Raw genomic sequence first — 24,370 nt, 5'->3', positions numbered from 1 at the left:
TTGGGTAGAAAATGATACCTTGTTCCCACCATATTTGAACTGTTTCATCCTTGCAGTCCTGTACTCTTTCACATTGTGTCTGGTATATTTTCCTTTACTCTTCGAGGCTTGTGTGGAAATAGTGCCCCAGGCTGAGTGCAATGGCTAATCCTCCCCTTGCAAGTGCCAGGATCCCGTGTGAATGCTAGTTCACCTCCCAGCTGCTTTACTTCCCATCCAGCAACCTGCTTGTGACCTGGGAAAGCAGTAGAGGATGGCCCAAAGCCTTGCATGCACATTGGAGACCCACAAGAAGCTTCTGGCTCCTGGCTTTGGATCAGTTCAGCTCTTGCCGTTTTGGCCATTTTGGGAGTGTGAACCAGCAGATAAAAGATCTTTCTCTCTGTATCTCCTCCTTTCTATAAATCTACCTTTTCCAATTAAGAAAAAAAAAATAGTACCCTTGTAGTACTCACCCTCGTGGGGGGTTTGCAATGAGCATTCTGGTGAGCTGTACATGTTAGCAGACTGAAAGTCAGTGTGTATCATTTACAGTATGTGTAGGACTCACCCCTGGAGACAGGGTAGCTTAGCAGACCCCCGTCCTCTCCCAGAGAGGAGAAACCTCTTGGCAGTGCGGACTGCAGCTCTCCTGGCACAGCTCGGTTCTCCCTTTATCGTCCTCTTACCTTTACAGAGGGAAGAAAGTGAGTGTGTAAATGAAGTTCTCACCCTGTGGCCTTCTAATCCTCTGATACTGTGAACCTATCCACAGTTACACCCTCTGTTTCCTGATTGGGGTCTGAGACATACTAAACAAGACTGAGTTAGACATGTCCAAGCCAGATAGTCCCCTGGAGCTTCATCAAGTTCCCTGAGCTCTAAGGACGAGTGGGACTTGGGAACTGTTTCTATGGCGCTGTGGGCCCTCTTTCCTCAGTAGGGTAATCTACAGCTTGCCACATGTCAGTCATGCACCATCTTCGTGACTGCCATTTTCTGTATTATTTAGCAAATGTGTTTTTACAAATACTTAGATGTAATTCTGTCAATGGAGAACCATTATCATTTGCCATAAATGCAAAGTAACCTTAAAAATAAACAGAAAAGGGGCCGGCGCGATAGCATAGTGGTTAAAGTCCTTGCCTTGAACGCACCAGGATCCCATAGGGTGCTGGGTCTAATCCCGGCATCCCTGCTTCCCATTCAGATCCCTGTTTGTGGCCTGGGAAAGCAGTAGAGGATGGCCCAAATCCTTGCGATCCTGCACCCACGTGGGAGACCCAGAAGAGCTCCTGGCTTCTGATTAGCGCAGCTTCAGCCATTGCGGTCACTTGGGGAGTAAACCATTGGATGGAAGATCTTCCTCTCTGTCTTTCCTCCTCTTTGCATATCCACCTTTCCAGTAAAAATAGATCTTAAAAAAAATAATAAGCAGAAAAACAAAACGGTCTTACTCAGTTCAAAGCCAGGCCCTGCTACTTGCAAAAATGTTCATTCTGAGGCTTCCTTCACTTTGTTAAAAAAATCAGGTTGTAAAGGCAGAGCAGTGCCATACTTAGGCTGTCTCCTTCAGGTAGCAGAAGGACTTTAACAGAATAAAAAGGGAGCAGTTTTCTTTGTTTGGAGTTACCACCTAAAGCTGACTCTGTCCTACCAGTAGTTGGTTACATTGCCATAACAAATCTACTGGAATCTGAGTGGATTCACACACTGGTGGTTTATTTGTTGTGTATGTTACCCATCCACAATGGGGTGGGGTAAAGGTGGCCAACAGGCTGTGCTCCAGTCACTCCGTGTCTGAGACTAAGGGAGGAGCTGCGATCTGGAACCTTGCTGGTAAGCACAGGAGAGGAGAGGTTCCAGAAAGACTCATAGCTGTGCTTTGGTCCTTTGGCCTGGAAGTGATTACCTTCCTTCTCAGGGTCCCACTGACCACAGTGTGTCACACAGCCTTGGCTAAATGGACCATGGGGCAGGGCTGATGGATGGAGAGGAGCACATGGGATGATACTCGTTGACAGTTGTCTCTGCTGCACCTGTCACCGCTGCTTGTGGCTGCTCTGGCTGCATCCAGGAAAGTTTGGGTTTGAAGTCAATAATGGCTATATAGGGAACACTTTGTAGAATTATTAACGTGAAAATATTAAGCGAGTTGAGGGTGGTCAGACTTGTTCGCCATTCCTTGGTAACGGTGTCTCCTTTTTTGAAGCTTCATTAAAGAACGGTCAAAAGTCAACGCAGTTCCTCTGAAGAATAAGAAGGCCTCCAGTTTTCATGAGTTTGCCCGGAATACCAGTGATGCTTGGGACATTGGCGACGATGAGGAAGAGGACTTTTCCTCACCTTCCTTCCAAACTCTAAACTCAAAAGTTGCTTTGGCAACCGCAGCCCAAGTCCTAGAAAATCACAGCAAGCTGAGAGTAAAACCAGAACGGTCACAGTCCACGACATCCGAGGCTTCTGTTAACTACAAGGTCATCAAGTCCAGCAGCGATGCCCAGCTGTCCAGAAACTCCAGTAAGTCCACTCAGCATTTCCATAGCCTGGATCTTCTCAGAGTGCATAGGAGAGAAAAGTGGTTTTTCCTTAGGGCATCGCTCAGATCTTCCATTGGAGGATAAATAAGAAAGCCCAAGCCTGAGGTACGACATCAACAAACCTAGCTGGTCACAAGCTTCCCTTGCCTCTCACCTAGGTGGCTGCCCAGCCCTCGACCTGGGGCTTCATTTACTGATGCTCAAACATTGCATGGCCCTTCTCTCTGTTCTGCTTTCGCTGTAGAGGGCACCCAGGGCTTTGTGAACTGACTGCTGCTTATGGCTTTAGCCTGATTAAGGGTACACATATCTGTCTCAAGTTGTAGGGGGGGAGTTGAATTTCACAGGTGTTTGGCATTGTTGATTGACTCCTTCATCCTTGAGAACAGTGGCCTGGTGCCTTTGGGCATGTATGGCTTCCTGCCTCAGGAACAGGAAAAACTACTTGATGCTAGTGATTGTTCTGCCCGGGGTGTGCTCATCAGGTTGGGAGGAGAGGCCTATTCTGATTCTTTCCAGGAAACTATCCTCTGTGAAGGCTGAGTTGATGATGGTTTTACAAGATGCTTGAGAACTCTTGGTGTACTCTTTTAAGTCCGCAATGCTGCATTTCATGTTGCCCTAAAGGGTTTTATGGAAGTTGATTCTTTTGAGCTGGCAGCGAAGTGTTGTGGTTGTAGTGAGAATTAAAACAGCCCAGTGCTCAGGATGAAAGGGAAAGATTTCAGAGCCCTGGAGTGTGTCCTGGATCACCCCCTAAGACAGTTCCTTTTACACAGTCAGACTAAGTGTGTGGTTATGCAATTAGGCTGTGAAGTCTTTACAGTCACTCCACGGTCAGTTTCCACCACTGAATCAGGCCCTACCTTGAGGCTTCAGCACCAGGGACAACAGGCCGGGTGGCCCCAGCCACTGACTGTGGAAAATGTGCGCTGTGATCAGGGTCCTCCAGTCTGGGGAAGGCTCCCTGCACTGTGCCTGAGAAGCTACTCCTGAGGAATTGCCCTGTCTGGCCAGGACTGCTGGTGCATTCCCCAGGGAGGTTCCATCCTGTGTGCGTCCATCTGATTGTGGCTAACAGCAGAGATGCACGTCTGTCTCCGCTTGGCCAGATGTGGCCTGCATTCTTTAGGCCCCATTACTCTATTTGGCCTCCCATCCCGGTACCCAGGGGGCAGTTGTTTTAGCAAACCTTCTTGTAGTGCTGGTGGATCTTTATCCACTGTTTCATTTGTTGTTGTTGTTGTTATGACTACTACTTTTTAAGGCCTAGGCTTGGTACAAATTTGAAATACTCCTGAAAGGATAGTGACAACTGAAAACCGACCCTTTCCTTCGGGTAGTACAATAAATAAGGGTTTTGGAGTCAGACATGCTTGAGATAGCATCTCAGCTCTCACTTGCACACTAGTTATATTCACTGAACTGCAGCTTTCTCGTCTGAAACCTCTAGAACCAGACTTCGAGTGCAGCTGCAGTCAGCATTCCTGTTTTTAGCTATGTACCAGCAGAATTGAAATCTGGTTCATTTTGGTGGGAAGTGCAGGAGTGCTGGGCATCTGCAGCTACCCATGGCTGCTTGTGCAGAATGCGGGGCATGCTAGTAGGCCAGGCACATATCTGAGTTGCAGAGCGCAGAGCCTCCCAGCCCTTGGGGCAGCCACTGAGTGGGGACTGGGGTCCGTCAAGCCTGACCAGTGCCACCTCCTTTTATTCTGTGAGAGCAGTGTCATCTCTCACACGCTGTAGGATCAGGGAAAGGAAGGAAAACACCACTTTCAGCTGCCCTGCCCTTGCAGTCACTGTTAGGCACTGAGAAAGCTTCAGGTTGGAATGGAAAGAAAACTTGTGCTTCTCTTTAGGGATCTCCCCCGAAAGTCCTAAGGGTTGCCATGGCTCAGGAGGGTCTGTTTGCACCTGAGATGCCTTGGTCTGGGATAAGTGAGTGGGATCATGCTGCTGACAGCTGCTCTGGGGGAAACACCACCCTGAACTGGGGGTTTAGTGTTGCTTAAAATCCCTGCTCTTTTCTCTCACATGATCTCAAGGTGACACGTGCCTAAGGAACCCACTCCACAAACAGCAGTCACTCCCTCTCCGACCCATCATTCCCCTCGTTGCCCGCATCTCAGACCAGAACGCTTCTGGGGCCCCGCCAATGACAGTCCGCGAGAAAACCCGCCTAGAAAAGTTCCGCCAACTTCTCTCCAGCCACAATACTGACTTAGGTGAGTCCTCGGGAGCCCTGAGCAAGGTGGATGCGCTTGGTGACTGGAATTCTCAGAGACCCGGAAGCTACTGCTCTTTATTCTGCCTTCTTTTACTTTTTTAGCATCTCCTGATCTGGTGCCCATTGCAGTGACATGCAGGTATTCAGTCAGAAACATACTACTAGAGATCAGGGGACTGAGTAGCCGGGCTGGTCTCTGTGGCCTTATAGACTGTAGTGCATCCATCTGGCTTTGGTTTCCCACCTGCAGGTGACTCGTCCTGAAACCCATGGGTCTTTCTCTTCTCCCCTAACTCTCCCCTCTGAGCTGACCGAGTTGCTACCGCAGGGCTGTGTCCTTGGCATTTTGCTGCTCAGGCCTGTTGCAGCTTTCCCCTGTGCTTGTCAGTAGCAGGCAGTGGTGGCAGTGGTGTGGTGGTGGCGGTGGTTTTACTTGACTAATAGGAGGGATCAGGCAGTGCCAGTTGAAGAGTATTTTAGGACACTGGTGGGAGGAGCTGATCCAATCCGGCTGTTTTCTGTTTGCAGATGAACTGAGGAAGTGTAGCTGGCCAGGGGTTCCCAGGGAGGTGCGGCCTGTAACCTGGAGACTCCTGTCGGTGAGTTCTACCTGCCGCATAGAGCGGCATGAGCCTCATGTGGCCATTCTTGCCTGATGAGGTTAGTCTGGACACAGGGGGCTTCCTCTTAGACCCCTCTGGTCCTGCTGGATATGACAGACAGAGGGACCGTAGTCCTGTTTCTGTGCATACAGAAACACACCCTTTAGAGTTTATGTCCACTATGTGGAGCAGGAAGGTGTTCTCACTCCCACACATGTGGAAGACAAGCACAAGCTTGCTTCCGTAGTCACCATTTTGCATGTGCAACAGTGAGGAGGAGGTAAGACAAGGCCATCCCAGTGCTTGTTTTGAGCATGCCCCAGCATTACCTATGCCTCACTCCTTTTCCAGTAGCAATGACCAAAGGCATTGAAACCCATTTTGTAACTGAGAGGTTGGGTGGGCCTTCTTTGAGAGCCTCACTGTGAGTCCTGCTTTCCCCAAGGGCAGAGCCCTGTAGCATCCTTTGCGATAGGAAAGCATAGATTTTCTGAGCCTGTGAAATTCATTTCTTTGTGGAGAGGCTGCTGTTTGCAAACACAGTTCCAGTTGCTATGAGCTTAAACTACAGCCCCCATCCCCTGTGGAATGCCTTGCCTAACTAACTGTCTCTGCTGACTGTACTCCCCACCCCTGGCCCTACGATCTGTTGTCATTGCCTCTGCCCCTTCTATTAAGCTTGAATGCTATTCAGGGTAGATTAGGTACGAACAGAAGGGGAACAGGAGGTGTAAGAATGTGAGTGGCATCTAGACCAGGGATAAGAATGAAAGTTGGCCTGGAGTTGTGGCCAGGAGTGGCTGCTGCCAGAAGTTCTCTATGGGCTGCATATTTCTGAATGTAACACAGAAAGAATATGTAGCTGGCACCAGCTTACTTGGCACACCACTGAGATGCGCCGTGGAGGTGGCTGGATCCCTGTGCTTCTCAGAAGTAAGGCCCAGCACACATCCAGGCCTCAGAGGCCGTGACCAGTCCTGGCCCCTCCCGCTGACCTACATTTCAGCGCTCGCTGTGCCAACTCCAGGAGCTGTAGAGGCTCAGCGACAGTGTGAGCTCCAAGGCAGTGCCGCGCCAGAGGAGTAAACAACCCTGGGAAAGCTGGCCTGGCTTCTTCTGCCTACATGTGGCTCTCATTGAACGAGCAGAGGGCAAGCATGGGGCAGCCAAAACAAGGGATTTACCCTTGTCCACTGGCAGTTTTCCTTCTGTTCCTTTCATAGCTTCCAAGGCTAAAATTAAAAACCAAGGATTCACGCAACCAGTGTCTGCTCTGACTAGCAGTCTTGTCCCCAGGGCTATCTCCCTGCAAACACAGAGAGGAGGAAGCTGACGCTGCAGCGGAAGCGAGAGGAGTATTTTGGCTTCATCGAGCAGTATTATGACTCTCGGAATGAGGAGCATCACCAGGATACCTACAGACAGGTACAGTTGCCACCTGCTGCCTCTTTGCCTCTTGGTGTGTCTCCTAGTGGTGCCAGCAGGCTGCAGGTCTTCAGGCTGTGACATGCTGGCTAGGAATTCAGTAATTCCCCTCTTTTTCTGCTTCTCTTTTCATTCGTAATCTCGTATTTTAGTCATTGTCAGTGGACTTTTTGGTCACTGATCGGTGTGTTTCTCAAACCTTAATGTGTGTGTGGTACCTCAGACGTTGATTAAAAACATCTCCTAGGGATTATGAAAAAAGGCAGATTCTGACTCAGGAGATCTGGGATGAGGCCTGTTCTTAACCGTCTCACTGGTAACACACTGCCAGGGCAAGCTACACTGTGAGGAGTAGCAGTCCCACGAGAAGGATGAGTTCACTCAGGAGTGGTCTGGTCTTTCAGGATCAGAACATCAGTGTGTCCTAGCAGCCACTGTGCCTCTTTAGCACCTGTGTTTGCATGTAGGAAGCACAACTGCCAGTAGTCATGACAGAGAGTCTCCCATCACTGCCCATGCAGCAAAGTCTGCTGCCTGTCGGAGGGGGAGGGAGCAGGAGCCCAGGTGGTGGGAGTGGGCAGCTATCCCCAACAGCTCCAAGGACTAGACACCTCTTTCCCACTGAACCAAACAGAGGGACCTCCTTGATAACAGCAAATCCTCTTCCGGTTCCCTCTCCTGGCACATTTCTGGTTGTCAGAGTAATTTTAGTTCTTGAGAAGTGTTAAGGAATAAGATTCTGAAAGAGGGTATATACTCGACTACACCTGTCAAAGAAATGCCAGCCCAGAGCCACAGACAAAGCAGTTGGTTTTCATAGTTCATGAAGCCTGTTCCTATTTGGCTTAAGTGGTTGATGACAGGAAATGGTTTTCTCACTGTTTGACAAGCTGTTGATATCGTGAAAACACACTTATGCAGACTTTTTTTCTGTGTCAGTCAGTTCTTACTAAACATAAAATTATGCTGTAACTCTTACACCTTTGGTCCTCATTTCTTAAGAAAATAACTGCCGAAAGAACAGACTGGCATTTGTGTGTTTGGACACGGCTTCTGTTTTTCAGATTCACATTGACATTCCAAGGACGAATCCTCTCATTCCATTGTTCCAGCAACCACTTGTGCAGGAGGTAAGGGGATTGCTTCATGCTCTTTGGTCCTCCTCTCACCTCCCTACCTCCAATAGCTGGCATCTGTTCGCAGATTTACTGCTAATCATCGTAGAATCTCATGTTTGGATATAGAGCTTTAGTTCCCTTGAGATCTTTCTTGTGTGTTCTGATTTGCTCTTTAGAGCAAACCTGTTAGCCAGGTAGCACCTTGAGTAGTTAAAGAACTTGCCAGAGTCTTGAAGCTACCCGGTGGCAGAATGAAGAATCCACATCTTAGAATTACTGTTTATGAGTTTGTTCTACTTTAAAATTTCCCCTTATTTTCATCATTTCATTTGAAAGGCAGAGAGACAAAGACAGAAATCTTCCATCTGCTGACTTTAATCTTTGAATACCCACAACAGTGAGAAAACAGGCTGAAGCCAGGAGCCTGGAACTCCATCTGGTCTCCTGCCTGGGTGGCAGGGAACTCCTATACTGCTGCCTCTCAGGGTACACATTAGCAGAAAGCTGGAATTAGAAGTGGAGGAGTCAGGACTCAAACCAGGCACGAATAGGATGTGGGTGTCCCAGCTGATGCCTTAACTGCTGCCCTGAACACCTACTCCCTCCCCTTTAAAAAAAAAAATTGTACTTTTTGAAGCTGGCAGTAGTGATTTTTTAAAATTATGGTAATATATAAAACAAAATTTACCATTTTTAATGTATAGTCTCCTATCATTAGACACATTCATGTGATGTTGTGTGACCATCACCAACATCTGTCTATAGAACTCTTCATCTTCATGAGTTGAAACTCCAATAACTAATAACTCCCCATTCCCCAGCAGCCATCTTTCTGCATTTTATCTCTATGAATTTGACTTATCAGGTTACATCAAATGGAATCATATAATTGTCCTTTTGTGACTGGATTTTTCACCTAGCGTGTTATTGGGAAGGCTCATCCGTATTGGAGCACGTGCAGATTTTTCTTCTTGTCCCATCATCTGATGATGGACATTTTGGTTGCTTTCGCCTTTTGGGTTTTATGAATAATGCTGCTATTAATGTGGGTGTGCAAACATCTGTTTGAGCCCTCGTTTCAAATTCTTTGGGCTGTGTATTCAGAAGTGAAATTACTATATGAATATTTAAAGACTTATTTATTTGAAAGGGAGAATTAGAGAGAAAGGTGACAGAGAATCCATCTGCTGGCTCACTCCCCCATTGGCCACAGTTGCCAAGGCTGGACCAGGCTGAACCAGGAACAAAGAGCCAGAGAATCCATCCTGATCTCCTCTAGGTGGCAAGGATTCAAGCACCTGGGCCATCCTCTACTACTTCTCCAGGTGCAGTAGCAGGGAACTGGATCAGAAGTGGAGCAGCTGAGACTGGAACCAGGACACATGTGGGACCAGAAGGTGGGAGTGAGCAGAGGTTTAAGATACCACTGTACCATGACGCAAGCCTTACTAGAGCTATGTTCAGAATAAGTTAGTGAAGCACATGGGAGGTCTCAGCTAGGCAGCATCAGCAGGACACTCTTGAGCTCTGGGGTTTCTTTTGGTGCCCTCTGTATTGAGCTATCAGTCCTCATAGAGGAGGATTGTCATAAGAATACTGAAATGGTTTCTATTTGATTTTGGATTATGTTCGTACTTCTGCTTAAATAGAGATATCTTCATGGCTGGAATTTCTCTTGACCTACCTTTAGCGTAAAGAAACCTCTTGAGAGGGATGCCATTATTTCATCTGTTAAATTCTTCTCAGAGGAAGGTAAAGACCCGTGCTATTTCCACAGCTTGGCCTGCTCACTTCTTATTTTAAAGTGGCGATGTTCAGATACTATTCCTTCACAAGCGCATGCTTCTGAATTTGGAGGTAGGGACAGTAGTTTAAGAGATTTCTCCTAGAATTGGAACCTGAATGTTTAGATGGAAGCACAGACTTTATTCTCTGTTTGAATCACCTTTTCTGCCAGCAGGCAGTAGTCATTGTTTAGTTGTTGTTGTTGTTTTCAAGAATTGTTTATTTTTATTTGAAAGGTGTGTTTACAGAGAGAGATCAATCTTCCATCTATGGTTCACTTCCCACATAGCCACAATAGTTGGAGCTGGACAAGTTGGAAACCAAAAGCCTAAAGCTTCTTCTGGGTCTCCCTTGTGGATGTGGGAGGCCAAGGATTACGGCCATCTTCCACTGCTTTCCCAGGCACATTAGCAGGGAGCTGGATGAGAAGTGGAGCAGCATACAGGATGCTGGCACCACAGGTAGAGGGTTAACCTCTATAATATGGTGCTGGCACCAGTAGTCATCTTAAGCAGAAAAATGCCAGCCAAGGAATAGAGTATGAATAACACTGATTATCAGAAGGCTTGGTTTGCAAACCTCATAGATATGTGTAGACTAGTATCTATGATGCCGTGGCAAGAAAACATCCTTTGCTGTGTTTATACTAGATAGCTATCTCCAAAACCATGTATTTCCTTTCTCTTGGACCCCTGGGAGGTTTTTCTCCCTTGCACCTGCTAGCAAGGGCCTCTACAGTGTGACTCCACACAGTGTGGAGCCACTCTGTTCTGTCCCACCTACGTGTGCTCACCATCACCTCTGCCATTCCTCTTGTGTGGTTTCAGAGATATGAGGCAGCACAGTCAAAGCTGGTCTCAAGCTTGGCCAGGCCTAGACATTATGGTCTGCAGAATGAAGTCAAGCCATGGATACCCTTAGGGTGAGAGATTGAGAGTGAAGACAAGGAGAGTTCAGAGAATAATAAAAGCAGCAGTTGAGTGGGACCAGACAGGGGCCATTAAAGAGCTTCTTCTGTCCCCAGCCTAGCCCTTTGACTTCCTGTGATATATGTACTTAATCCCAAAGAACTTCCATGGGGAGCCTTTTCTGGCTATTCTCTTCTCAAATTCTAAACTTTCAGGGTCTATAGCATTTGGTTTGCTTGACTTCCTATGCACAATGAGTGTCAGAGCTGCATCTGGTATAGGAAGCTACTTCCTGCATGAATAGTCTGCCACTTGTTCCTAGTCACACTGAGTCAGAACTAAATCCAGATCTCCTTCCTTTGCTTGGGGATGATGGGGTGCTAGAGAAAGGGTTTTCTCTCTGAATACCATCATGACAGAAAAAGGCTTAGCAAAAAACATCGAAACTAGAGAGTTCTGATATTTTGTACTCGGAAATAGAGATACAGAATCCACAAATGAGAATGTGGTGGCTTAAATTAGTGACATCCCCATAGCAAGCCTTTGTCGAAGTCATTTTTGTCACTGCCTTTTTCTCAGTTTTGTGTTGTAGTGACCATATACTGACAAAATCAAGTTGGAGAAGCATCTACGCCTACTTTAAAACAACTAGTGTAGTAGACAGCTTTGGCACTTAGGAATATCCTTTGTCCACTATGTTGAAAGATTTTCTTTTTTGTTTTAAAAAGATTTATTTATTTTATTACAAAGTCAGATATACAGAGAGGAGGAGAGACAGAGAGGAAGATCTTCCATCCGATGATTCACTCCCCAAGTGAGTGCAATGGCCGGTGCTGTGCTGATCCGAAGCCGGGAACCAGGAACCTCTTCCAGGTCTCCCACGCGGGTGCAGGGTCCCAATGCATTGGGCCGTCCTCGACTGCTTTCCCAGGCCACAAGCAGGGAGCTGGATGGGAAGCAGGGCCGCTGGGATTAGAACCAGCGCCCATATGGGATCCCGGGGCATTCAAGGCGAGGACTTTAGCTGCTAGGCCACGCCCCCGCCAGGCCCTAAAGATTTTCTTGAAAGCTCTGCACAGACCCTGAGGTGCATTCATTGTGGTGAACCTAAATGGAGGGAGGGAGTGTGTCCCATGAATTAACACCCATTATCTTCTTTCTTTCTCATTTTCCTAGATCTTTGAAAGAATTCTCTTTATTTGGGCCATCCGACATCCTGCCAGTGGGTATGTCCAGGGAATTAATGACCTGGTCACTCCGTTCTTTGTCGTCTTCCTCTCAGAATATGTGGGTAAGAAGCATGAGTACCAAGTTGAACAAGCTATTGTTCTTTCTTATCTGCCATCTGTTTGTTGCCATCTGTGGGCATGTCTTGGTAGACAAGAGAGAGTGGGGCCCTGTCTTGTGGCTCAGTAAATTAAGCTGCCACTTAAGAGGCTGGTATCCCATATTGAAGAGTCCTGGCTACTCTGCCTCTGATTCAGCTTCCTGCTGATGTGGCCAGGAAAGGAGCAGTAGATGTCCTTGCCAAGGGGGACCAGGATGGACTTGGCTTTGGCCGGGCCTAGACCTATCTGTTGTGGGCCTTTGGGGAGTGACCCAGTGGATAGAAGGTCTCTGTCTTTTCTTCTGTCTCTAACACTCTGCCATTCAAATAAATAAGTAAATCTTTTTTAAAATGGAGGAGAGAGATTATGGCTTTGGACTACTCAGCTTATTTTAAAAGCAAAAGCATCTTATATTGGGGGAATCCCAGAGCCTATGAAACTGTATCATAAAACGAAATTTTAAAAAAAATGTAAATGAGCTAAAATAAAAAGCATTTTATATCCCAGATTACATCTAAAAGGCCTGTTTTGTCTTAGAATGACAGAACTGATAGATTTTTGTTCTACCACTAACAGGTGGTTTGATGGTTTATCTGAAACTATTTTAGTGATATTTTGAGCTCTGTCAGCATAGCCTTTCTCCATGAGCATTGGAATTCTAGTTGTGTGTCAGGCCTCCACACTGTACTTCAAGGGAAGTTGACAGCAGGCTGTGGGAATGTGGGAGATGCAAAGCTGTGGGGCATTGGAGTCCAGCTCATAGTGCTGGCGTGGGAGCACGCCAGGGGGAGCCAAGGACCCTGATTGCCCCTCACTCCTTCTGGCCTCGCTCCACCTAGATTCTTGTCCCTGGTGTGACTGAGTTCCTGGGGCAGCTATGTTTTCTTACAGTCCCAGACTTCTCCAGCCTGCCAAGATTAAATAGCCTTAGGAGGAGCTGGGAATCCTCTGTGTCTCTGCTTTGGTTTCCCTAATCGCTTGCATGTGGAGATTTACAGGCGTGTCCATGTGTTATTCTCAGGTTGTCCCCTTAGAAGTTCCCTTAGACTAAGAGCCTTGAACAAGGGCTGGGGGTACACAGCAGCAGTTAAGATGGCACTTGAGGGGCCAACACTGTGGCACAGCAAGTTAAGCCACTGCCTGCTATATTGGCATCCCATTTTGGAGTGGCAGTTCAAGTCCCAGTTGCTCCATTTCAGATTTGCCTCCCCTGCTAATGCAGCAGAGGATGCCCTAAGCATTTGGGCTCTTGTCACTCATCTGGGAAACCTGCATAGAGTTCCTGGCTTCTGGCTTTGACCTGGCCCAGTGGGCATTTGGGGAGTGAACCAGTAATTAGATCTCTATTTGTTTCTCTCTCTCAAATGAAATGAAGTGAAAATTCATTTTTAAAAATAATAATAGTGTTAATGTATGGACATGTGGTACAGCACTTGAGCTGCCCGTTGGGGCTTCTGCACCCCCTGTCAGAGTGCCTGGTGGAGGCTCAGCTGATAGGCAGCAGGAGGTGCTCAGTGAAGTAGCTGGGTCTCTGACACCCACGTGGCAGACCTGAATGGAGTTCCCGGCTTCTGGCCTGGCCCACCCTAACTGTTACAGGTATTTGGGAAGAAATATTCAGATCTCTCTCTCTCTCTTCCAAATAAAGTATATCAAAGACATTTCTTCAAAAGCAGTCACTAGCACATGTTTCAAACAAGTCCTCAGCAGGTGCATTCTTGTTAACTGCCATATGTATCTTGTACCTGGTTTTGTTTTGTTTTGTTTTGTTTACTTCCTGCAACATCCATTTATCCCAATCTCATCAAGCCCTTTCTATGATAGATAAACCTCCTTTCTGATACTGGTGATCAGTCCCACCTACTGACCCACAGGGCCTCCCCAGGGAGAAAGATGGACCCCTGTCCTTCCCAGAGGCGGTTCCAGGTCAGGCTGCACTCAGCCTCACCTCACCTCTTGTGGGGTGAGAGAGAGATCATGCCAGATAGGTATAGAATGTAATAAGAGTCTTTATTAGCCAAGCTTGGTGATAACAGGGCACACTAGAAAATGACAAGTCCAGTGGCAATCCAATTTGATTTGAAACCCTGAGAGGAACAAATGGCAATTGCCATGAAACCCATCCATTAAATTGAAGAGCTATGTCCCAGCTTCCCCCGAAATATAAATTATCCTAAGAAAAATGCAGCAAACAATCTGGACACTCTTACAAAGCTGCAAACATTCACCGTTTCCTGGCTTCTGTGTCCATATGCTGCTACTGCTAGGTTTCACCTCTCCTGGAACTCTTGAAAGTATACACATTAGAAATATAAAGCATCTCAGCATTTAACATCTTCACTGACTCGCCCAAGCAATGAATGGAGGGTAAGGAATACAGACATTCAAGGACCTTGTTCGGGGGCTACCTGCCCTCAGAGTCTGTCTGCAGGAAGCCAGAGGGCAAGCAGGAGAGGCCCAGAGTTGGAGTGCCAGAGTGCAGGAAGCACTCAACCAAGAGAGCAAGCCACTCCTTATCATGGGCCTTTATGGGGACTTGTGAGGGGAGTGGTTATGCAACAATGCAATATAGCGCCCCATCTCAGGTTCCAGGTGATGATAGGTGAGCATCACAGTCGGGCAGAAAGGACCACATGAGCCGGATGGGGGTGTGGAGGAGGTAAGACTTGGCATCTAAGTTCGTGACCCTGAACTAGCTGCCTAGGGCCGCAACACTGCAGTGACTTCACCGTAAGCTGCACATCCTTCTAGACTTAAAAAGAGAGCTGGGCTCATTCATTTTACTTTCATAAAAGCTTTAAGCTTCAAGCATATGTAAGAGTAAAAAAAAAAATAAGTAAAAAAAAAATCTCAATGTTAAGCATCTTACCATTTCATAATCATAGGATAGGTTTTTAGGCAGTGATTAAGACACCACCTGGAAATCTCACTTTCCGTATTGAAATGCCTGGATTTGAATCCCAGATCCTCCACTTTTGGTCCAATTTCCTGTCAGTGCACACCCTAGGAGGCAGCAAGTGATGGTCCAAGCACTTGGTCCCTACCACCCACCTGGGAAACTTGAATGAAATTCCTGGCTCCCGGCTCCTGGCTTTGACCTGACCTAGCCCTGACTGTAGCAAACATTGGAGGAGTTAACCAGCAGATGGAAATTTTCCACCGATCTTGCTGCCTTTCAAAGAAAAATGAAAATAGATAGTTCTGAAAGTCTGGGCCAACAAAAACTCCACCCCTTAATGTGTAGATATACTTTCCTCACACCTTAGCCAAACCAAGTGTCTTAATCCAGTTCCGTTTCACCAGACTGGCAAATGTACCATGGCTTCTGTTTCAGTTTGTTTCCCCAGCTTATCTGAGAGGCTGTGCCGTTTTCTTCTGTATGTTATCCTTTGCTTTGCTTGAGAGCTCCTTGTTCCATCATTTATATACCCATTTTTCCAATGACCTGCCTAGTTGTTTTGTAAGAGTTTGTTTTTAAGATTTATTTTTCTTGGAAAGTCAGGTTTATAGAGAGGAGAGACAGAAAGACCTTCCATCTTCCATCTTCTGTCTTCCATTGATTTACTCCCCAAATGGTCACAACAGCCAGAGCTGAGCTCATCTGAAGCTAGCAGCCAGGAGCTTCTTTGGGTCTCCCATGTGGGTGCAGGGTCCCAAGACTTTGGACCATCCTCAGCTGCTTTCCCAGGCCACAGTCAGGGAGCTGGATAGGAAGTGGAGCAACTAGGACACAAACTGGTCCCTATATGGGATCCTGGCACACGCAAGGGGAGGACTTTAGCCATTAGGCTACTGCACTGGGTCCATGTTGTTTATTTCTGAACTTTGTTTATTGTACCTTCTGGTATAGACTTTACTAATTCCTCTGTAGTTAAATGTGTCTTTTTGACGAGAATTTATTGAACCTTTTCTGTGTACCAAGAGATGGAGTAACTAGGAAGATGGGTGTGGGCCCTGCCCTGTGGCATCCATCCCCTTATGATGTGCTGGGGAGGCAGGCAGACAAGTGCACAAATCATTGGAGAATGAAGGAAACATTTCCTGTAGTATCCTGGATTTGGTGTCTCACTTGGGAAAACTTTGCTTCTTCAATTCAAAATTTTAAACACACTCTCATGTTTTCTAGTACTCATGTTTGTTTTTATAGTTAGCTATTGAAATACCCTTAGTCATTTTTTTTTCCTTTTTTTTTTTAAGATGTATTTATTTTGGGCCCGGCGGCGTGGCCTAGCGGCTAAAGTCCTCGCCTTGAAAGCCCCAGGATCCCATATGGGCACCGGTTCTAATCCCAGCAGCTCCACTTCCCATCCAGCTCTCTGCTTGTGGCCTGGGAAAGCAGTCGAGGATGGCCCAAAGATTTGGGACCCTGCACCCGCGTGGGAGACCCGGAAGAGGTTCCAGGTTCCCGGCATCAGATTGGTGCGCATCGGCCCGTTGCGGCTCACTTGGGAAGTGAACCATTGGATGGAAGATCTTCCTCTCTGTCTCTCCTCCTCTCTGTATATCCGGCTTTCCAATAATAATAAAATCTTTAAAAAAAAAAAAAGATGTATTTATTTTTATTGCAAAGCCAGATATACAGAGAGGAGGAAAAACAGAGAGGAGGATCTTCCATCCGATGATTCACTCCCCAAGTGACAGCAACAGCCAGTGCTATGCCAATCTGAAGCAAGGAGCCAGGAACTGCCTCCAGGTCTCCCACACAGGTGCAGGGTCCCAAGACTATGGGCTGTCCTTGACTGCCTTCCCAGGCCACAAGCAGGGAGCTGGTTGGGAAGTGGAGCTGTTGGGATTAAAACTGACGCCCATATGGGATCCTGGGGCATTCAAGATGAGGACTTGAGCTGCTAGGCCATGGTGCCAGGCTCAGTCATTTATTTTCCTGTGTGGTAGGGATTGATATTTCAAGTCACTAAGCAAACTGGCTAGCTAATTGCCTCAATACTATTTATAAACCTTGTCCATATCCTTTTCTCACTGATATGAGATCCACTTTCATAATATCCTATAAATTCCTTTGTTTACGTGGCTCTGTCTCTTTATTCTGTTCTGTTTGTCTTCAGTCCTACCCAAGTAGCACACAGAGCTCCAAGTTGTTGCTTTTGTTTTTTAAAATTTATTTATTTGAAAGACAGAACATTAGGGAGAGGGAAAAGTAGGGAGGGGGATCTTCCATCTGCTGAATCACTCCCCAGATGACCACAGTAGCCAGGTCTTGGCCAGACCAAAGCCTTAAGTCAGAAACACCATCCAGTCTCCCACATGGGCGGCAGGGGTACAAGTACTTTGGCCCAGCATCCAATTGCCTTTCCAGGCCACACTGGCAGGAAGCTGGGTTACAAGCAGAGTAGCCAGGGCTTAAACTAGGACTCTGATAGTGATAGAAGCAGCAACTTACCTTGTAGTACCACAACACCATCCCCTGGGCTTAAATTTGTGGGGATTTTTTGTTTTGATTAGGATTTTTTTTTTTTTTATTTGGTTTGGTTTGGTTCGGTTAGGATTTTGTTTATTTGAAATGCAGAAGGAGAATCACACAGAGAGAAAGATCTTCCATCTGCTATTTCACTCCCCAAATGGCTGCAATGGCTGGAGCTAAGCCAAAACCAGGAACTTGATCCAGGTGTCCTATGTGAGTGCAGGGGTTCAAGCACCTGGGCCATCCTGCCATCAGCAGGGAGCTGGATCAGAAGTAGAGCAGCCAGGACTCAAACTGGCACCTGTATGGGATGCTGACATTGTAGGTGCCAGCTGTATCTGCTGTGCCACAACACTGAGTCCTTGAATTTTTAAATATTTATTTATTTTCATTTTGTTGGAAAAGCAGAGAAGGAGACAAAGAGATTTTCCACCCACTGGGTTGCTATCAGAAAGCTCTCAACAGCCAGGACTAGGCCAGGCCAAAGCCAAGAAGTCAGAGCTTCATAGATATCTATTATGTTTACAGTTATATAACCATCACCACAATCAATTTCAGAACATTTTTATCATCCCCAAAATAAATCTTGTACCCCTTAGCCATTATCCCCAAGCTCCCTATCCCCTCTCCCTCTAGGCAACTACTAGTCATCTTTGCCTTTTCCAGACATTTCTGGTAAATGGAACCTCATCGTATACATGCTTTCATGTCTGGCATTTTTCACTGAGCATGTTTTTAAGACCCACTATAGGGGCAGACATTTGACACAGGTGCTTGAAACACCCAGTCTTATATCCAAGTGCCTGGATTTGAGTCCTGTCTCTGCTTCCAGTTCCACTTCCTGCAGTGTCCACTCTTGGTGGCAGCAGGGAGAGGTATCTCTAGTTCTTGGGTCTGCCACTGAGCTTGAGAGACCAGATTAAGTTCTGAGCATCTAGCTTTGCTCTAGTCCAGTCCTAGCTGTTTCAGGCATTTGGGGGCTAATAGGTAGAAGATATCTATCTCTTTTTTTAAGTTTAAAAGTTATTAGTCTTGGGGCCAGCACAGTGACTCAATTGGATAATCTTTCATCTGTAATTGCCAGCATCTCTGTGGGGTCAGGTTCGTGTCCTGGCTGCACCACTTCCGATCCAACTCCCTACTAATCGACTAGGAAAGCAGTGGAGGATGGCCCAAATCCTTCTCCTGGCTCCTGACTTTGAACCAGCTCATCTCTGGCCATTGTTATTTGAGGAGTGAACCTGCAGATGGAAGATCTTTTTCTGTCTCTCCTTCTGTCTCTGTAAATCTGCCTTTTCAACAAAAATAAATATATCTTTGTTTAAAAAATATCTTGCAATTAAAAAGGTCCATTCAGGTATACTTCCAGTGCAGCTCCCTGCTAATGCACTTGGGAAGGTAGCGGAAGGCCCAAATACTTGGTCCCCTGACACCCACATGTGAGACCTGGATGCAGCTCCTGGCCTAGCCCTGCTGTTGTGGCCATTTGGGGAGTGACCAGGCAGATGGAAGATATGTCTCTCTGTCTCCTCTCTCTATAACTGCCTTTCAAATAAATAAATAAATCTTTTTAAAAAAATTATCCATGTGGCAGCATGTATTAGTGCTTCATGCTTTTTGTGGCCAAATATTCTGTTGAACAATACACTACATCTTATTTGTCTCTTTATTAGTTTATAGGTATAAATTATGTTTTAAATGAACACACAGACTTCTGCACAAATCTTTCTTAAACAGAGGTAAAATATTGTTTGTGGTCTTTGAGATTGATCTTCTCTTATCTACCAATGCTGTTCTCTCCACTCCTTTGACATTACCACATCCTGGAGAGGCAACTGCACTACAAGACTTCGGCTCACTCCTCTAGAGTGTCTCCCCCCTGCATGAGTCACAGGTGTCCTTCCCCTGTGGAGCAGCCCAGTAGTTGCCCTTGTTATCTGAGGCACCTAACCTTGTCTCACCAGGCCACCTAACCCCACTGCCCCATCTCAGTGAACCGTCACCTGTGAGAGCCATGGGGGTCCACATGACGCAGGACATTGCCTGGCCTCTCTTATCCATGTTCCCCCATCTGTTCTCTCTTACTTCTACTTTCATAAATGAGTGTCTCAGTTTACTTCATAATTTACATCATGTTTGTTGTAAAATACAATTTGAGCATCGCTAATCCAAAGTGCTCCAAAATCTGAAACTTTTTGAGGGTTGCCATGACTCCAAAAGAGGGAAATTTTGCACCTGAACTCATGTGATGCTTGTGGTCAAAACACACGATGTTGTATGATACTTGAGCTGTATATGTAACATATGAAACAGAAATCCACTTCTTGTTAAGACTTGAGTTCCATCCCCATGGTAGCTCACTGTGTATAAGCAGATATTCCAAAATAAGAAAAAAAGAAAGGCAAGGTACAAAATATTTCAGGTCACAAACATGAAACATGGTGAACAAGGAATTTTCAACTGTAGCTGAAAAAAAGATCCAGCAACTTGGCTGCGAGTTGACAGAGGAGTTGTCTCTACCACACCTAACAGCCAGAAGCTTCTGTATCTGTTGCAGCCAGCTGCTCTACAGATAAGAGGTGCTGGTGGGGGCCACTCTGGGGAGACTGGTTGCTGGATCCCCCTCCCTGAGGCTGTGGTATACTTCTAGACCTGGGGCTTAGCAGCAGTGTTGATCTAGCCCTGAATGCATTAAGCTCCACTGTAACAGATGTGAGGAAATCTTGTAGGAGAGCAGGACTCATGATGGGCTCCATTTTCAAGAGGAGTTGCTACCTGGTGATTTCCTTCAGCCCAGAACACAGCACTGATTAGCGGGTGACTTGTCCTCTGCGCACAGCAGGGAAGTGGGTTTTTGTTGCAGGTCTTCCTTAGGAGCATGAGGGTGGTGGAGCTCTGACAGGGAAGGCCTCCCCGGAGAGCTGACCTGTGTGCCCAGTTTGCTGCATGATATTTTCACTTGTGTGTCATGGATCACAAGTTAGGATTAGCTTGGCTATCTGTGGCATAGAACCCCAAACAGTAGTGCCTGAAATAAGAAACAATTGCTTCTCCCACATAAGAAGCCCAGAGATCACTAGCCTGGAGCTTGTGTGCTGCTCTAAGATGCCCTGAATCCAGTGTCGTCTCTTTTCTTCTGCCATCTTCATAGTCAAAACAGCTGTTGGTGCTCCAGCCAGCACATGTGCGTTCCAGCCGCTATGGAGGAAGAAAGTCTGTGTGCGTGTGATGCTCACACCTGAATCATTTTGGTACGAACTTAGTCTTGAGGAGGCAGGAAAATACTCTCAGGTTGCCAACCCCCTCAGGTGTCCCCCACCCAGGAGGAAGGAAGAGGCAGTTCCTTTAGGCAGCTACAGCCTGTGCCACCCACCCAGGCTGCTCAGGCTCATTGTCCTTTCTGCTCAAACACGTCCCCCTCCCTCACCAGCCAGCCTCATCTCTCCACTGGCAGCATTTCCTGTCACTTTGGTCAGAAATGCCAAGAACCATTCGTTATTCTCTTTTCTCTCCTTGATTCTTATGTCTTAAATGTTTCTTGAATCGTCTCCTTCCCCCCGAGCCGCGCTAGGATGTGCTAGGTCAGGCCTGGATTGCTGAAATGGCCAAGTGTTTGTGCCTCTGGCTTCCATCCCCCCAAACCCATCCTCAATCTGTTGAAACACGGGCTTGCCCAGGCAGCTCCTCTACTCGACATCCTGGAGGAGCATCCCCCACCCCCGGCTTAAAACACTCAGCTTCTCTGCTTCTGTCGAGTCAGTCCAGACTCGGCATTTTTCATCAAAAATCCTTGTCCTGTGACGTTGCTGTTTCCCCTGGGCTAATCTTTGCATGCCCTTTGAGACTTGCCTTCCTCCTGGAAACCTTCCCAGTGGCACCACAACTGTCACATAAACAACAGAACGCAGTCTGAGAAAGCCATCCTTGGCCATGTCATCATTTTGTAAACCTCACTGAGTGCACTTGCACAGACTAAGCCAGTTGCAGCGTGGCCACGTGGTGTCATCCTAGGCTTGTCATCATTGCCTTTCTTCCGTTGCACTGTGCCACACCAATTGTTAGTGTTTGCTTTCTGCCCTCAGCTGCCAGGAAGTGCGATTCTTTGAGAGGCCGGAACCTGTTTTAAACATCTCTAGACTCCATGTGATGTGTGTTTTGGTGTCCACTTAGGATGAAACTGCAGATGCTTAGCATTCAGTGCAGCCTGGCTGGGCTTGGCCACTGGAGGGCAGTGAGTCACTCTTTTCTGCTACTTTGCTGCCTTCACCAGAGTTCTCTCTCCTAAGGAATATCAGACCACCACTGCTCAGCCAGTGTTTGCTGAGCACCTGTGCCAGGCTGGGCACTGCTCCTGATGCCAGGGTTACGGCCACATGAGAAGCAGACAAAATGCCCTGCTTCCTATGTTTAGGTATTCAGGAAAAAATGAACATTTGTTGCCCGCAAAAGATTTGGGCTGGAAGCTTCCTAGACAGAAACTTGATACAATCTCAATAACCACCAACTAGAGAACAGATATTTGAGTCATGGCCTAATATGTGACAGTAAGAGGGAGCACCCTGCTGATAAATGCAGCAGTGTCCCAGAAACCACTGAGCAGAGCAAAAGAAGCCTCACCCTAGGAACAGCACGTGCTGTGTGATCCTGCCTAGACAGAAGCAAGCCAAGCTAACTGTGGCGCCAGGAGTCAGAGCCAGGGCTGCCTGCGATGGGAGACTGACTGGGACAGGAGGGAGGAGATCTGGGCAGGACCATAGAAACGTTCTCTGTCTGGATCAGGGCAGTCTCTTACTGCAGTTGTATGACCGTGTCAAAACACACCACTGCACAGAAGCACGGCTTACCATACTAAAATTAGACATTACAAAAAGCTCCTGGGGTGGTAGGCACCTGCTGTGGCAGCTGGGTTTCCACTTGGGGTGCTGACATCCTGTGTTAGAGAACATAAGTTCCACCCGGATCCAGCTTCCTGCTAATGCACACCCTGGGAGGCAGCAGGGGATGGCCCAGGTGCTCAGGGCCCAGCCTCCCACATGGGAGACCCAGCTGAAGGTATGGATCCTTGCTTCAATCTGGCCTGGCCCTGGCTGTTGTAGGCATTTGGCAGGTGAACCAGTACATGGAAGATCTCTCTCTGTCTCACTCTGTCTCTTTGAGTCTGTTTCTGCCTTATAATTAAAATGAAACTTTAAAAAAAATTTAAAACATATAAAAGCTTCTTTACAGTTTAAATAGACAATTTTTTTTACAAAAGAAAATAGTTGAAAGACTTGTCAGGTTGTGGCAGTTGCTTGGAATGAAAACAGAGCTGGGAAAGGGGCATGGATGAGCCACATGGGCAAGGCTGATTTTAACCCAGGTGGTGAGCCAGGTTGTAATGAGCTGCCGCTGTGGCAGAGTCCTGGAGCCATGGCGGGGCGGGGGGTGAGCCCTATAGCTAGTTCTCAATAGGTTAGCTTTCACATTTTCAGAGGAGTTGGGCTGCACACAGCCAGGTGCAGCCGGGACCTTGTGAAATGAGCTCCCCCTCCCCAGCCTCTGTTCCTGGGAGGTGTCGCCTCCTCCTGTTGTCACATCCACTTTGCAGCCGCATCCTTCTTCCCTGTCTAGCTTGATGTTTGAGACCAAAGAGGAAATTGACCACAAGACTGGTGGGGTTTTCCCTACTATCTTCTTGAGGACTTACTGCCTTTTGTAAGTGTGGACTTTATATTGGATTGTAGCACACCTTTAGCAAAGTGCCCTGCCCTGTGAAGATTTCCTCAGAGCGTATGTCCAGGCTGTCCACAGTGAGTGACCAGAGGTAAGAGTCACAAGCATGACTGACAGGCACGGTCTTGGGAGAGCTGAATGTTCAGCTGCCCCTCTGCGTCTCCACAGCAGCCAGTCTCCTTCGAAGGTCAGAAATAAAGCCCGTGAACGGAACCTCCTCCCCATACGCCTCTTCCCTGTGCAGACTGCAGAATAACTCGCCTGCAGCTCTGTCTCTGGAGCAGCCGCTTCCTCTTCAGAAATGGCTCTCCTTTCTTTCCCAGACTTAACCAGTGGCCTCCCCATGCTACAGGTTTGCATTAGTGTTATCACCCCGGCTGCAGCCTTTAGTCCTTGTCGGACGATGCCAGCAGAGAGGCATTTGGCCTCGTGGTAAAGATCTGACGCATTCCAGAATACAAGGGTTCAATTCCCAGCCACAGCTCCTGACTTCCAAACGCACATCCTGTGGGGCGGTGGTGATGGCTCAAGTAGATGGCAGCCTGCTACCGACCTGGGAGACCTGGATTGAGTTTATAGCCTCCTGGTCCAGCCTGGCCCAGCCCTAGCTATTGCAGGGGTTCAGGGAGTAGGCACGAGGCACACTTTTTGTCGCTCTGCCTCTCAGATTAAATATAATAATGATAATTATTATTACATATAAGTTGGTAAGATGAATTTCTTGACACTTTAAGGTTTATTTTTATTGAAAAGGCACATATACAGAGAGGAGGAGAAACAGAGAGGAAGATCTTCTGTCTGATGATTCACACCCCAAGTGGCTGCAATGGCTGGAGCCAGGAGCCAGGAGTCTTTATCAGCTGTCGCACGCGGGTACAGGGTCCCGGGAGCTTTGGGCCGTCCTCAGCTGCTTTCCCAGGCCACAAACAGGGAGCTGGATGGGAATTGGGGCTGCCAGGATTAGAACCAGCGCCCATATGAGATCTCGGCACATTCAAGACGAGGACGTTAACTGCTGTGCTATCGTGCCGGGCCCAAATTTCTTGACACTTTTAAAGAGTGTTTTTCTGGTTTAAGTCTTTAAACTTTTGTTTCGTTAGGTTCTTTTTTTCTTTCTTTGCTTGAGTTTACCTTTGTGATCAGAAAATAGTATGCAGGGTATTCTTTCAAGTGTAGGTTTAAAAGATTTATTTGAAAGGCAGAGTTACAGAGAAAGAGCGCACTTCAATTCACTGGCTCACTCCCCCATATGGCTGCAGTATCCAGGGCGGGGCTAAGCCCAAACAGAAACTCCAGGTGGGCCTCTCACATGGCAGGGACCTAA

General features: G+C 47.2%; 1 protein-coding gene across 4 annotated transcripts in view; it reads left to right on the top strand.

Moving 5' to 3' along the window:
* Positions 1 to 24,370, top strand: part of TBC1D22B (TBC1 domain family member 22B) — a 77,423-nt gene that overhangs the window by 29,319 nt on the left and 23,734 nt on the right. For all 4 annotated transcript variants that reach the window (XM_058663768.1, XM_004590330.4, XM_058663784.1 and 1 more), the window contains 6 exons: positions 2,192 to 2,499; positions 4,568 to 4,747; positions 5,278 to 5,348; positions 6,648 to 6,776; positions 7,841 to 7,906; positions 11,764 to 11,878. In XM_058663768.1, the coding sequence (XP_058519751.1) occupies positions 2,192 to 2,499; positions 4,568 to 4,747; positions 5,278 to 5,348; positions 6,648 to 6,776; positions 7,841 to 7,906; positions 11,764 to 11,878 (869 nt within the window). The remainder of the gene's footprint in view (positions 1 to 2,191; positions 2,500 to 4,567; positions 4,748 to 5,277; positions 5,349 to 6,647; positions 6,777 to 7,840; positions 7,907 to 11,763; positions 11,879 to 24,370) is intronic.

This window comes from Ochotona princeps, chromosome 1, assembly GCF_030435755.1.
Source record: "Ochotona princeps isolate mOchPri1 chromosome 1, mOchPri1.hap1, whole genome shotgun sequence".
NCBI lineage: Eukaryota > Metazoa > Chordata > Mammalia > Lagomorpha > Ochotonidae > Ochotona > Ochotona princeps.
Note: the sequence above shows the minus strand (reverse complement) of the source record. Positions and strands in the feature narration are given on the sequence as shown.